The sequence below is a fragment of the Psammomys obesus genome, unplaced genomic scaffold (genome assembly GCF_907164565.1).
Source record: "Psammomys obesus unplaced genomic scaffold, mPsaObe1.curated_primary_1811, whole genome shotgun sequence".
In the NCBI taxonomy this organism is placed as follows: Eukaryota; Metazoa; Chordata; class Mammalia; order Rodentia; family Muridae; genus Psammomys; species Psammomys obesus.
In genome coordinates this window covers 9,954,671-9,969,945 of record NW_026585691.1, presented here as the reverse complement: position 1 = coordinate 9,969,945, position 15,275 = coordinate 9,954,671, and the positions used below count along the sequence as shown (strand labels likewise).

General features: G+C 45.0%; 1 protein-coding gene across 1 annotated transcript; it reads right to left on the bottom strand.

Annotated features, from left to right (window-relative positions):
- Window positions 1-2,763: 2,763 nt before the first annotated feature.
- Window positions 2,764-13,968, bottom strand: Rsl24d1 (ribosomal L24 domain containing 1). The gene is made up of 6 exons (XM_055598826.1): window positions 13,828-13,968; window positions 10,881-10,994; window positions 8,722-8,794; window positions 7,449-7,512; window positions 4,955-5,040; window positions 2,764-3,827 (listed from the first exon to the last, which is right to left on the bottom strand). Exons 1-6 carry the CDS (start codon window positions 13,906-13,908, stop codon window positions 3,754-3,756), a joined length of 492 nt encoding a protein of 163 aa, XP_055454801.1. The 5' UTR covers window positions 13,909-13,968; the 3' UTR covers window positions 2,764-3,753.
- Between the last annotated feature and the right edge of the window lie 1,307 nt (window positions 13,969-15,275).

The window sequence follows — 15,275 nt, the reverse complement described above, 5'->3', positions numbered from 1 at the left end:
CTAGCCCCCACAAGGGTCCCTGCTGCTTCGGAGGTTCCATTTAACCCAGTGCAAGAGGGAGTGTTACCGTGTGTGCTGCTCACTGGGAGATTCAACCTTAGATGCTTTGCCACTCGGCAAAAACTTCCGACTGCGCAGTGTCTTCAGAACCCACCTCTCACCTCAGATGAAGCCCGAAGCTTGCAATAGGATGGTCAGCCCTGGTACAGGGACAGAATTCTTGGGACTTAAGGACTGACACAGTGCTGTGAATGGCTATTAAACTGTGCTGTAAAACATGAACTTCAGCTAGCATGCTTCCCAGCCACTCTACAACAAACCAGGTAAACGCCACCTCACACTCAGCACACCAACAAACATTCCTAAACAGTGAATGCTGAACTGAAACTGCTAAGTGAAAGCAGGTGTTGAGAAAATTTGGAATTCCCTGGGTACCCAGATTAGTCTTCATCTCAGGGTTAAATGGAAATAGGTCCTGAGGTACTGACATCCTAACTTTCGGGGTGGCTGCACTGGTTTTCCAAACCCTTCACTTCACTGCATTCGCTGCCTCAGAAAAAAGTCACAGGAGTCCACTCCCATCAAGAAAACTTCACCTGCTTCAAAACATCATCTTCCTGCCAACATCTCTTCCCCTGCTGGGTTCTTCATTGAGTAGGCTTACACTGAGGACCAGCTAGGAACCCAGCTATGCTATGTGCTGTTTAGGACAGAGCTCAAAGGCACGTGCCAGCACTTAACAGATCCATGTTGTTTTTCTCAGGGACCTGGAGAGATGCTCAGTAGTTAGAGCACTGGTGGAAAGCCAGAGGGCCGGGTTCAGTTCCCCAGGTCCAGGGATCTGATGCCTCTTCCGCCCTCTGTGGGTACTCACGCACATGGCACACAAACATACATGCAGGCAAAACACCCATATACACAAACTAAAATCTTTAAACAAATACAAGACAAAAATTTTAATATATTTTTACATCTTTTGAAAGAAATATTTGATGAGAAATGTTTTTCCCTGAACATGTGTCAGTTCTTCCGTTCAGTCAGTTTCTCCAAACTGACCACTTTCAAGGCAAAGCAGCAGGCTCCCAAGTTAGCAAGGTAGTAAAGCTAAGGTCCTAACACTGTACCATTTTTAAAACACTCAGTATGTCGCAAAAAGTGATTTCCCCTTGCAGACCACTATCCTATTCACATTAATATTGGCAACCACAAACACGGCACACTTCATCCACATGCACACAAAGGCAGGGCTGCAGAGATGCCCTAGCACGTAAAAGCACTTGCTGTTCTTGCAGAGAACCCCAGTCTCAATTCCCAACACCCACTTGGCAGTCCACCAGGCTGTAACTCCAGTTACAGGGGACCCAGCACCCTCTTGTGGCCTCTGAGGATACCAGGCTAATGTGTGTGGTGCACATACATACATATAAAAATAATACTTTTTTAAAAAATGAAACACAAAGGCAAAGAGTATTTAAGGTAGTTTCTAGTGAACACTTCTGAACCACATCTGACTCTGGAAGCCTTGAATTTACATAATTAAGTGTACTAATCAAGAGTGAAAAGCCACACTGTGGTGGCACACATCTCCATTCAGCACTCAGGGAGGCAGAGACAGTCATATCTGTGAGTTCTAGGAGAGCAGGGCTACCCTGTCTCAAAGAGAAAGAAAAGAGGGAAAAAAAGTCTTCCACTACTGTCTAGAGATAGACCCACATTTTCACTATCTAGTTAAATGCAAGACTGGGGCTGGTAAGGCAGCTCAGTGCGTAAAGGAACTGGTAATCTGAGTTCCCCAACTCCCTTAAGTTGTCCTCTACCCTTCACAAATGTGACACACTCACACACAAATAAGCATTAACAAAAACAGGTGTTAGGCGTGGTGACCCACACCTTTAACTCCAGAACTCACGAAGCAGGAGGAGGCAGATCTCTACAGCATGGTCTACACAGAAAGATCCATATTAGCTAAGGACACATAATGAGACCATGTCTCAAAAAAGCCAAGAAAAATATTAGCCACTGCATCAGGCCCGTGATGGTACATGTCTTTAATCCCAGCACTCAGGAAGGCAGAAACAGGAAGATTACTATGAGGGCAGCCTGGTCTACAAATCCAATCCAGTCCTGGACAGCCAGGGCTACAAAGAGAAACCCTGTCTCAAAAAACAAACAAACAAACAAAAAAGATTAGCCATTACTTTGTAACAATATAATCCTAAAGATGTATAATGTTTTCTAAATGTGGTCCTATCAAAGTCAATATATAAGCTTAATATTGTTTTTCTTTTTTTCTGGTTTGTGTGTAGCCCTGGATGTCCTAGAACTCACTCTACAGATCAAGACTGCCTCGAACTCAGATATTCCTGTTTCTAGCTCCCCAGTGCTGGGATTAAAGGTAAGTGCCACCACTGTCCAGATGAGCTTAATTTTCTTAACATACTCATAATTTAACATAGTCACCAAGCCAGGCACAGTGGCCCACGACTGTGGTTCCAGCACTTGGGAGGCAGAGGCAGATCTCTGCGAGTTCCAGGCTAGCCTGGTCTACAAAGTGCGTCCAGGACAACCAGAGCTACACAGAGAAACCCTGTCTCAGAAAAGCAAAGCAAAGCAAAGCAAAACAAAACAAAAAATTACCAAGAAGTAAGACGAATGTATTTCCCTTTAATTAACTATACCTCCTACTTATGTGGGCAGAAGCTCTCTTCAAAAGAACAGACATGTAGTGCTTTTGTTTAGAACCTTTAAATAAATACATAGGCATTTACTTTAGAAAGGATTTTATTTACATACAAATAAGAGGCAGCATTCTACCCATAAATTCTATTTTCCAAAAACAAGAGTTTCTTTTTGTTTGGTTGAATTTTTAAAGAAAATTAAAAATGCTGGGTGTTATGATGATACACTTCCTTTAATCCCAGCACTCAGGAGGCAGAAGCAGAGGCAGGTGGATCTCCGGGAGTTCAAGGCAGCCTAGTCTACATAGTGAATTTCAAAACAGTCAGAGTTACAGAGAGACCCTGTCTCAAACAAACAAACAAAGAAAACCACACAATACATTCTGAAAGGCAACAGGATTCTTCTGCTTCTAGACCACTGCTGGGCTGGAGGGAGAGAGGGGTCTGCTGGGACAGAAGTCAAGATTTGTACTGAACATTCTCCAAAGCAAAATTAAGGTGCCATTCAGGCAAAGTTTATTCACGCCTCCCACCCCCAACACCACAGGTGCCGACTAGAATGGCTGAAGCAGGTCACGCGGCCCAACATAAAGCACCTGCATTACATGCAGCCATTATGCAATTCTACGAACCTACTGAACAGACTAGACCAAAACAAAAGAGACTGGGGTTGTCAAGAGAATAGTTCCTTGTGTGATCTCCACTCCAATAACCCAAACCAACAGACTATCCTAGTGCAAGAAGAATATTACATCATTACAAATTCCACGCTATCGAGATAATCAGTACAGAAATGTTGCCTGGTGTCATTATGAACCACTCAACCATGTCATACCCACAGTTCACACCTTAATCCACACACAAACATTTGTGTTTGTGTGAGCACAGCACAGTGAAGCAGAATGCTGAGCTGAGACCTCACATCCACAAAGGGATGCTTTTCCAAGCTGCAGCTTATGAGGGAAGGACGGGAACGACCTTTGTGTGAGGGACCTTATGTAACCAATCAATAACTTAGGAACCCACAGTCTCCACTGGTTTCCAGTGTGCATGGGGCTGGCTGCAGGCAGCACCATTAGGAAGCATCCTCCATGTCCACATCCTCCTGTAATTGCTGTACCATTTTCTCCTCCAGCTGCTTTCCTTTGCCTTTAAAAGATACAGAAGATACAATGTAAATAAATACAGTACTCATGTATAAGATTATCAAAAAGTAAACTCAAATTTAAATAGAAGGAAAATAAAAACCACAGGTCTTAAGCATGACCCTGCAGAACTGATTCCAGCACTCCACAAAGCATCCTGGCAGCCCTACAGTAGTAGCCATTTCTAAGGATTTAGGAATATTAGCCAAACTCACCCAGATTTATGAATGCACAAGCATTCTAAACACTTCTCATTGCCAACTTCTGCAAACTCAACTAAACCATGAGAAACCACAGACAGATACACAGGCCCTACATCACACTGCTAGTTTGAGTCCATAACCCAAAGCGAGGATGAGACCCTCAGCTACATGGGTACATGGTCCTCCTGACCAGGAGAGGGATACTGGGAATTAAAGGTATCAAGGTATCTGTTCCTTCTGGGCTCCAGGTCATTACATCAGAAACAAATGCCCCAGGGTTTGGTCTACTCTGTTCTGATGGAATTAGGCACAAACGGGAATGGGGCAGTCCCTACACATAAACCCAATCAAGACCTAATTACAGATCGAGTCAAAATTTTCCTCTTTCTCTGAGCAATCTGCATTAAGAAAAAATAAATTATGTAAGAGACTGTATTTGCTGCTGACTACGTAAAAGACTGGTGAAAAGCTGTGCACAAGAACAGCTAGCTGCCCAGGTAAGTGAGGCAAACAGGTTTCATTACAAAAAGTATTCCTGGAATGTGGAACCAGGATCACCTGGAGAGCCACCGAGGCCCTGGGCTTTGTGTTTATACTAAATTCCCCAGATTATTCCAATACAAGCCAAAGTTTGACAGTCAGTAACATGAAGTGTCTTTATCAAAAGTATGAGGCGAACATCAGCTATGCAATTATTGCACAAATGATTCTGTTTAACTTAAAAAGGCCATTTGTGAGAATGGAGGGAAGAAAGCCCATAAGCTACAGACTGCCCACAATGGACAGGCACTGAGTAAAAGGCACTTTTATAGACAGCCTGTATCATCAAAACCTAGAGACAATGTTTAAATGGAAGACACCTCCAGCAACTTAGCTGGGGCCCAATCACACCAACACCAAAACTCAGATTTCCTGTCTCTCTACTCACCTGCAAGAGGAGCCCGGATGAGATGGATGTTCTGCTTGACCTCTCTGACATCCTGAGCCTTCTGCAGCTCTTTGTTTTTCTTCAACCTGTGATGACATGCATCAAAGGCAAACATCAGTGAACGTCTGAGACTTGACTCCCACCACAGCATTCACTAATGACACTGGCTGCACAGGGCTAGGTGGGAATGCAAAGGGGTGGGCCTCCTTCTGCTTCTTCCTGTTCTCCCACCTCCCACTCAGCAACAACTGCTGCAGGTCACCAAGGAATCAACTGGTTCCCAAACCTTGTTTGTCCACAAATTAAGGCAAAGTCACCTGTTGAGCCCTTTCCAACATTCTCTTCCCTCATAATTATGTGTCAAACTATGTTCAAGTTCCTAATTAGCAGGCTTTGTATCCTAGCAACCTGTTCTCTGCACCCACTGTGCCTAGCATGTTGCAAGTGAGGCTCAATGCAAACCTGCTGACAGAACAAGGTCCTGACAGAGGACTCAGCAGATTGTCAGAGCCCTTTTCCATGGCACAGACATAAAGCTCTATCTCACAAGGCAGTCCCCCAAATGCCAGTGTGTGCGTCCTGCCTCTTCACAGAGCACAATCTCCGGGCTGTGTAGCTTTGTTAGTCAGTCAGCAATTGCAGGAGCACAAAACACAACACTCACCAGAAACCCTCACCGAGCTGTCCCCACGCACCCATGCTCATCTTCTGAAATGCCAGGAAACTGCCACAGAGTGCTCCTTTACTAAGCCTCATGTAAGACTAATTTTTACCACTGGCATGGCTCAGTGGGGAGAAGCACATGCTGCCAAGCCCAGTCACCAGAGTTCAATCCCTTGGATCCACACAGAACCAACTCCTGCAAGATGTCCTCTGAGCTCCACCTACATGCCATGGCATGTTTACACTTACTTACATACATACACACAAATTAAAAAAAATTTGGCTGGGTGTAGGGACAAAGTTTTTAATCCTAGCACACAGAGAGTAGAGGTAGATAGATGAGTTCCAGGTCAGAGAGAGCTATGCAGTAAGACCCTGTCTCAAAAGACAAAAAAATAAACAACCAAAAAAGAAAAAAAAAAAAAAAAGGAAGCTGGAGAGACGGCTCAGTGGTTAAGATCACTGGTTGCCCTTGCAGAGGACCTGGGTTCACTCCCCAGAGCCCCACATGATGGCTCACAACCATCATCTATGCAGGCAGTACACACACGGTGCACATACATACATTCAGGCAAAAACACTTTTAAACAAAATAAAAATAAACTTTTTTTTAATAACTAATCAACAGGGCCTGAAGAGATGCTCAGCGGTTGAGATGGCTACTCTTCCAGGGGTCCTGAGGCCAATTCCCACCAATGAGGTGATGGCTCATACCAAATGTAATGGGATCTGATTCCCTCTTCTGGGTGTGTGTGAACACAGATCACTCATGCACATACAAGTATTTTTAAAAGTTAACTAATGGATAGAAGTGAATTTCTCTGCTCTGAAGAGAGAGCTCATCCCTGGCCAGGACAGGGAAAGCATGTGAACTCTGAAGCTCTTGCTACCCATGAGACAACAAAGACCTAAAAGAACGAAGACGACTTGTCAACCCAAAACCGAGAGCCTAGGAACTCCCACCGGTCAAATGTGGGCCACATAAACATCAAAATAAACACGGTGATAAGAACACAGCCCACCAAACCACAGGAGTCCATGAAAACAGGTGCAGTATGATTACACGAATAAAGGAGAGACTCCAAAAGTGGAGAAAAGGGAAAGCTGTTTCATACATGAGACAGTTCACAATGACCGAGGCCAGACTCTCTTATGGAGGCTAAAAGCAAGAAGAACAAGTCTGAGTAACAAGCTCTTCCAGAATCTTCTCCATTATCAACTACCAGGAAAAACTCTAACTTTGTCCCGGAGAAACCCATAGACACCACAGTAACCAAGGAGTGAGAGTTAACAGTCACAGGATACATGAGCAAGGACACCGTGAAGACCGTGGCATTCCTTCCAAGGGCGTCTAACCTAAATCTAACCGTGAGGAGAAGCAGACAAACCTAAATGAAGAAACACTATATACAACAACCTGACTGGCATGTACTCTTCGAAAATGCCTGCGCCTGTAAGACAGAGCGAGACAGGACTGCCCGAGTGAAAGGAGCCTGAAAGCTTCGACCTGATGACTACGCAGGAGCAGAAGCAGGCTCCGCCGCTCACACAACAGTCCTGCATCCATGTCCGCCTCCTGATGTGACCGTGTTTAAGTAGAGAGGTGCCTACACTGGACGGATAACCTGAGGCACACAGGCAGGAAGGGCGCCTCTCCTCAGCTCACTGTTGTAGTGACAGAGTGAATGTAAAATGCAGAGAGAACGCACAAATGTTTCTGACACTATTTCCCTAGGTTTTTTTAAGTATGAAATTATGTCAAAATAAAAGGGTTTTAAAAATACCAATGCCTTTAGAAATCTCATAATTATTCCTCCACAAATACACATACCTGTTCATTATAAACTTAGCCTGGCGTTTCTGCTTGATCTCTTCAACTCTCTTCATTGCATCAACTATAAGAAAAATCACAAGTCAGCAAATTTACATACATTCAGGCAGTATGACTGTTACAAGGACTTTAACTATTTCTGCATGACTTTGGCTTAAAGGAAAAGGTTCACTACAGAACAATCACTACTGACAGAGCTATAAAGGTATGAGATGTTAGCTGTACTCGGGTTTATTAACTACATAAAACAGTTCAGGGGACGACAGACTCCCATATCATCTATGGGGAATACTTTCTTTTTTGTTGTTGTTGGTTTTTGTTTGTTTGTTTTGTTTTTCAAGACAGGGTTTCTCTGTGTCTTGGAACTCACACCTGCCTCTGCCTCCCAGAGCGCTGGGATTACAGGTGTGCGCCACCATGCCTGACTAATACAGCTTCATACAGCATTTCTGGATGTGGGAATAAGCCTGTAATACCTGAACTAACCAGCAAATAATGGAGGAGGGCAGGGACTGTGTATGATCGCCTGTATATGATCTACAAGCCTAAGGTTGCATAAAAGCACCCAGGGGAAGGAGTAAAGGCGGAGCAGGGGACCTGGCACACACAAAAATACTGCAACCTCAAAGAGTTCACAGTAGACACCCATAATACCAGCACTCGGAAACCAAGGCTGAGTTCAAGGCCAGCCAGGGCTTCCCAGCAAGATCCTCTTAAGAGGGAAAAGACGGAACCTTTTCCTCCCCTCAATTAAAGTCCCTACCTACTTCAGGGGAGGAAAAGAAAACTAGTGCTGAGCACTACTGCTTTCAACTTATGATCTGTAACTTACCCAAACAAGCATGTAAATGAACCCTTAAAATCTGTGCTGCTCGCCTCAAGCGTGGCACCTTCTCATCTGTGGAAGGCATACAGCAAACACCTAACCCTGGAGCAGCCAGTCTAGAATATGAGGTCTGTGAATTTCCTAACCACGTCTCGCTTCACATCCCCCTTATATATTCTTTCAAAACTTGTGGGTTTTATTTTGGGTGGGCACTTCAAGTTTAAAAATTATTTAGCCAATTTCTGATGTATCCAAATTCAGGCAAGTTCTAAAAGGTATCTGAAAACAATTTACAATTAAAGACAGAAACACTAACAAGACCATTAACATGAGATGAAAAAGAGCCAAGCAATGAAGTAAGTTTAGTATTTACACAACAAGGCAGCATTTAAAGTTACAGAACAGCCACAATAGTCTCCCCTGAACAGCTGCCACCCCAGGACTTACTGGTTTTATTCCATAGCTCTCGCTGGTATTTCACAGGTTCATTTCTACGTTTTTCAAATTCAAATGAGTTGTCCTGTAAGATGGAACAGAGGGTTGGTAAGAAAGCTGGTAAGCAAGCATTGTTTAAAATAGTCTCCTTTGCACAAAAATCCTACACGGGCGCATATTAAGACACCCTCCTTCTAATACTGGAGAATACTAACTTTCAACTAGTTAAAACAGCTCTCTTCTCAGGGGGATTCTTGGAGGGAAAGGAACATCACTTCCTCCCTCAGAGGCTATCGAACAACTGCGAGGATTATAAACAAACTGAAAGGGCTTCCCCAATTTCCAAGCTCCTGGTGAGAATCACATCCATTGTGATTCTCCAAGAATCTCCAAGAAACATCCATTGTATGAACCATTTTTCATAGCTCAAATCAAATAACAAGTGTGGTGGCAATAAAAATGTTTTTGTTTTGGTCCCAGGTGTGGAATGTGGGGCTGATTCAGATGGCCCACAGCAGCAGACTATTGGCCTCATGCGGGCTCTGAGAGGGGCTTTTTGCCAGCTGCAGACAGTTTAAATCTGAGGACTCTGGAGAGAGAATTAATGCCAGAGCTCAGAAAGTGTGGAGCTCTGAGAAAGAACAAGGCTGCTCCTGCTTCCCCCTTGCTGCTCCTGGTTGCAGTTGTGAGACAAGAATTTGGAGATTGAGGGGGCTGGAGAGATGGCTCAGCGGTTAAAAGCACTGTCTGCTCTTCCATAATGGTCCTGGGTTCAATTCCCAGCAACCACATGGTGGCTCCCAACCATCTATAATGAGATCTGGTGCCATCTTCTGATGTGTAGAGTACTTATGCAGGCAGAGTACTGTATTAATAATAAATACTGTATTAATAACAATTTTTTTTTAATTTTTTTGGCGATCTCCTCATAAGATTAGGCTGGCACCCAGGAACCCGACAACCCTAATCAGCAGGAAAGGCTAAGAGAGCTGTGCCTCCTCTCCCTCTAATCCTTTTTCTCCCCTTTGGGTATTAGTAGGGACTGGGATAGAGCAGGGAGGAAAAGATAAAAGAAATATAAGTAAGAATTCTTTAAAAAGTGTGCCAACAGCCAACAATTCATATTGTTTCCATCTAAGAGTCTGTTATAGTGAAAAGGTGCAGATATAAGCTTTGTGGCCAGGGGTCCTCCAAATGGGGGTACTAAGATAGTTAATAGCATTAATCTGAAGACATGCAAAAAAATTTGAAAAGGCTGTAGGTATGCCTTGGCTTTCAAGTGTAGCTGGTAGAAGCATACAGAGTATCAACTCTACACTATCTATTTCATTTACAAACATGAGATTTTCTTCGGCTCACAACTGGCTCAGCAGTAAGGCATCTGAGGGCTGGGGTTGAGGGGGAGCCAGACTGGCACCCCCTCTAGGGCATTCGTGGTGGTATCGGGCTGCTTCACCTACACTGAAGATTATATTTTAGAGAGTAACCAGGATTTGGCCTCAAATCCTGCAGCTGTGTTCACTAGATAGCTCTGCAACTGGGACCCAGGGAAGATAATACCTGTAAGCAACAGGAAGGAGGGAGAGGTCACAGGCTTAGGGAGAAGGGACAGCAACAGAGGCGCACAACAACTGAAAACATCTCCGTCCAGCAGAGGACAGCTACAGCTTCCGTCTTCTCCCTCTTCAGGGACGAAATGTGGACAAGTTTCAGGAGATCCTAGTATCAACTCTCTCAAGGCACCCCTTGGCTTCCCCCTAATACCAACACTCCTAGCTTCTGTTCGCTGACAGACTCCTACTGAGGACACACAGACAGCAGTCCTTGTCTGCTGTGAACCTCATCTGGGCCTCAGTGTTACTCAGGAGCACATTAGCTCATCTCCCAACCTCCTCCCAGTCCTTAAAGAGCACCTTCCTACTTCACCCAACTCATTAAAATGATTTTTCTTTTTCTTTGCAAAGGCCAAAAACAGTTTTATGGATCACTTTAAAAAAAAAAAAAAATCACTTCTACAAACTGGGTGGACGATTTTTCCCTTTTCAGAAGTCTACAGAACAATGGGTTTTAGGATCACATGAGAAAGAAACTTTCCACAGCCAAATACAGAAGCCCTGACAACCACGTGACAGGACCCCATCTCAGGCTGGGCGACCAGCAACTGTACTCACCACCGTGAGCTCTTTGCCAGCTGCTTTCCGGAAGGCTTTAGTCCACCTGACCTTGCGTGGGTTCCGCTTCTTCTTGAAGTTTTTATGACACTTGGATTTGCAGAATCGGAACACCTATAAGACACTGAATTAAAATGTTTCCATCACAGGATACACCTGCTAGCCAAACAACAAAAACAACAACAACAACAACAACAACAAACCTACTGTAAAGCCTGAGAAATGACAATGGCTCTCTTGCAGGACTCCTACTAACACCTGGAATCACATTCGACATCAGAACAGAGAGAAAGTCAAGTGTCTGGCAGGTCTCTTACACCATCCCTAACACACCCTAAGACTTGAAAACATAAACAATTACTAATCACTTTAGACATTAAGTGAAGTAATATTTCTTTTTATGGGGTGTTTTCTGCTTTTGTTTTATTTTATTTTTTCCAGACAGGGTTTCTTCTGTGTAGCACTGGCTGTCCTGGACTCGCTTGGTAGACCAGGCTGGCCTTGAACTTACAGAGATCTGACCGACTCTGCCTCCCTGAGTGCTGGGATTACAGGTGTGCACCACCACATGAAGGACCATTTCTAAGAAAAGGTCCTTAAATCCCTTTTCGATTTTTTTAATTCTCAAAATCACTTTCCTATATCCCCAGTGAGGTTGAGTTTTGAGCCACACTGAACTCCCATTTGCTTCCTTCTGTCATTCTGGTTGAAAACACAAAATACTTTCAAAAATAAAACTGCTAATAGGCCATTCTTCCTTCTCTTTTTCAGTGTCTATTTTATTATTAACTATGATTTACAGTTAACTGCTTTTTGGTTGTTCTGAAATAAAGTCGTACTGTTTAGTCCAGACTGGCCTGCAACTGGAATCCTCCTGCCTCAGCTTTCTACCTCCTCGGATTACAGACATTCGACATGCTGTGTGCTGGATGTGTTTTTAAAGATCATACTCACAGATCTGAGTCAGTCTTTACTATTTTAATTCCCCAAAGAAGCAGCAACTTTTAACTTACTTACACTTTAATATATTATAGATGATGAAGCTCTTTTAAGTCTAAGCTGGATTATTTTGTTACCTATAATGCCTTTAAAAATAATGCAATCTTGGGCTAGAGAGATGGCTCAGATATTAAGAGCACTGTTCACCCAGAGATCCCGAGCTCAATTCCCAGAAACCACATGGTGGCTCATAACCATCTATAATGAGATCTGGTGCCGTCTTCTGGTGTGCAAGTGTACACGTATCCAGAACATTGTATACATGGTAAATAAATAAAAATCTTAAAAAAAAAAACATAAAATAATGCAATCTGTGTGTGTTGCTGGAAGAAACATAAAAAGTAAGCCTTTAAGGGTAACAGGCAGTAGCAAAGAAAACTAAGTATCATAACTAAAATGTTTGACCCAGTCACAGGAGTTGAGAAGAATAGTACAAACCTACACTAAGAAAACCTGTGCAAGCCAGGCGTGGTGGCGCACACCTTCGATCCCAGCGCTTGGAAGGCAGAGGCAGTCTGGATCTCAGTGAGCTGAAAACCAGCTTGGTCTACATATTAAATTCCAGACCAGCCAGAAAAACCTAGTGAGAGACCCTGTCTTAAGGGGGAAAAAATTATGTAAGCATCACATTGAAGAGGAGGAGACAGGAGTCACCAGAAATGTGAGGAAATTCAACCAGCTAACAAGGACACCTACCAGAGTGACGAGCTAGGTGTCAGCGACAGAGAGTAATTCAAACCTAGTACTCTCTACCTTAGAAGGCCAGTCTCGTGTGGTGGCCTACTTTGCAAACAAGATTGAGGTCAGACCAGAACAAGATAAAACTACCCACAATAATGTACACACTAACAATGAAACAAGTATGAGAAATAAGTCCAAAATGAGAGACGGGGGAGGTGGTGGGCAGAGCTGCAGGAGGCAACATTCAGTCTCACATTTCCCTTTTGATCTCGTCCTGTCCAAGGGGATCACAAGCTTCCAGGGGGGTTTATATGCAGTTAACAGTAGCTCGGTGGGGGATGGGAGCCTTCATTTAGTATAGCCTAATAAGGTGCTATGCTCCTGTAAATAACTCCTCACCCATGCCCTCGTAAGTGACCTTAATGAAATCATTGCTTCAACAACAACAACAACCACAACAAAAAGGCATGAGACAGAAAGGGGGAGAAAGAGAAAGGGCCATTTCTCCCGGAAGATCAGGGAGAAGGTGAGAGTAAGCGGCTCAAATGTGAACAACGTTTATTATGCACGTGAAATTCTGAGAATTAGAGGAATGGGATTCATTCTCAAATAAGAGGACAGTGGATGTGCTACACAACAATACTGTCATAACTTCACCTGCTCCTTCGGAGACCCAACTTTTCCGTTCTGCACCTTCTACTCAAATTATGCATTCTCCTACACAGGATGCTCTCTTACCTCACAAGCAAAAATAAAAACACAGAACTAGGACAAGGGGGGAGGGCCGGAGTAGCCAGGAGGGGTGCTCCGAGGCTTCTTGAACCTGAGAACTAGAGAGGTCACGCTTTAAGAACTGCGAACCTGTCCTTCCCGAGTTTGGACCGTCCCTTGGTGACTGAAGGAGGCCTTCCCGAAGGTCTGAAGTGGGACAGTGAAGGCGGCGGAGGAAGCCAGTTCCCCAAAGACCCTCCGTGCTAAGCCTGTCCTCGCTCACCTGCAGCAACACTGCCCAGGCAACCATCTCCATCAACCTCGACAGACACTCCCACCTCCTACCGGTCCCCGTGCCCGGAAGTCAGCGGGAAGCCTGCTTAAGCGTTCGACCGACATCCTGATCCTGCGGCTGCCCAAGCGGCCTGGGGATGGGACCTGCGTCCGACCGCAGCGAGGAGACCTCGCCGGCAGGGATGTCAGGCCGGGACTCCAGCCCAGGCCACATCTGGGCGCTCAGCACCCAGCGGGAGCGCGCAGGCCACGGCCGCCTCACCTTGCAGTCGTTGCGGACGAACATCATACCGTGGCCAGGGTAGATCGGCCCGGAACAGAAATAACATTTCTCGATCCTCATGTTGACCCCGCGTGGGAGCCACCTTCCAGACGCCGAGCGCGAGAGGAAGCGGTACGTCACTTCCTGGCCGCCGGAAGCAATTCTCTGACCCGACCCGGAAGTGGTATATGGAATTCGACACGAGCGTAAAGGCACCTCCCGCCCGCCGTGTGCGCAGCGGAGTCGCGCGGGAGCACGAGTGCAAGCGGCCCAGCGTGTAGGCTGCACCTGCGTTTGTCGGGTGTGTTTTGTTTTTGACTCGTTTTTGACTCTGTTGTCCTGGGTCATCATAATGTGGTTTACTTGCTCAGTATGTGCACGAGGTGGGCGTGCAAAAGTTTTAGAACTGGAATTATAGATGGTTGTGAGTCTCCCTGTGGCTCCTGGAAATCGAACCCAAGTCTTTTGGAGAAGCAGCCAGTGCTGTTAGCCGCTCGGTCTTCTCTCCAGCACCTCATTCTGTGAGGTAGCCATCTTAACATGTAGCCCAGGGTTGCCTTGGAAACCAGAATCCCACCGCTATACTAGTAGGGGTGTGCCACCATGTTTACGTGTTGGTCACATATTGGAATATTTAAAAGATGTTCAGCATAGTGTTGCTGGGAGGTGGTGGCGCCAGTCTCGGCACTTGGGAGGCCTATTCGGGTCTAATGTGAGTTCCAGGACAGCTAAGGCTGCATAGGGAAACAGTGTCCCAAAAAACAAGCGGGGCGTGCTGGCACACTGGGAGGCAGAGGTTGGCAGATTGCTGTTAAGTTCCAGGCCAGCCTGGTCTACAAAGAGTCCAGGACACAAGGCTACACAGAGAAACCCTGTCTTAAAAAAAAAAAATCAAGGTGCTGGAGAGATGGCTCAGTGGTTAAGACCTCTTCCAGAGGTCCCCAGTTCAATTTCCAGCAACCACATAGTGGCTCACAACCACTTATAATGACACCAGATGCCTCCTTCTGGCATGCAAGCATATATGCAAACAGAGAACTCATTTGTAAACAATTACAAAAAAAAAAAATTTTTTTTTCAAAAAATACTGTTAAATTTCTAACTCAGGGTGGTGATGCGTGTCCTTAACAACTGCCCTCAAATGCAAAGCCTGGCTAGGGGAACCTCTATGGGCTCTCTCTACACCAGCCTGGTTCACTTAGCCAGTTTCAGGTCAACCGGAGCTACTTATTGAGTGAGGCCCAGTCAAAGAACTTTGTGGCTACCAGAACAATTAAAATGACATATGACCCGTATTGTGTGTCTCACACTGCCAGACAAAGCTATTCTACAGGCTTGCCTGCCCTTCCGTCCTGCTGGCCTGTGCCATCATCCACTTTTTTGTGTGCTAGGGTCAAACCCAAGGCCTTGAGCATCCTAGGCAAGTACTCTAACCACTGGCTGCATCC

What these genes read in the sequence shown, in the direction of transcription:
- Rsl24d1 (XM_055598826.1), bottom strand. Translation starts at nt 13,908, where the DNA reads ATGAGGATCGAGAAATGTTATTTCTGTTCCGGGCCGATCTACCCTGGC. An exon ending in AGAGCTATGGAATAAAACCA is followed by an intron (nt 7,513 to 8,721) that starts GTAAGTCCTGGG and finishes TTTTTCTTATAG; the next exon opens with TTGATGCAATGAAGAGAGTT. An exon ending in GCTAAGTTTATAATGAACAG is followed by an intron (nt 5,041 to 7,448) that starts GTATGTGTATTT and finishes ATGTCATCACAG; the next exon opens with GTTGAAGAAAAACAAAGAGC.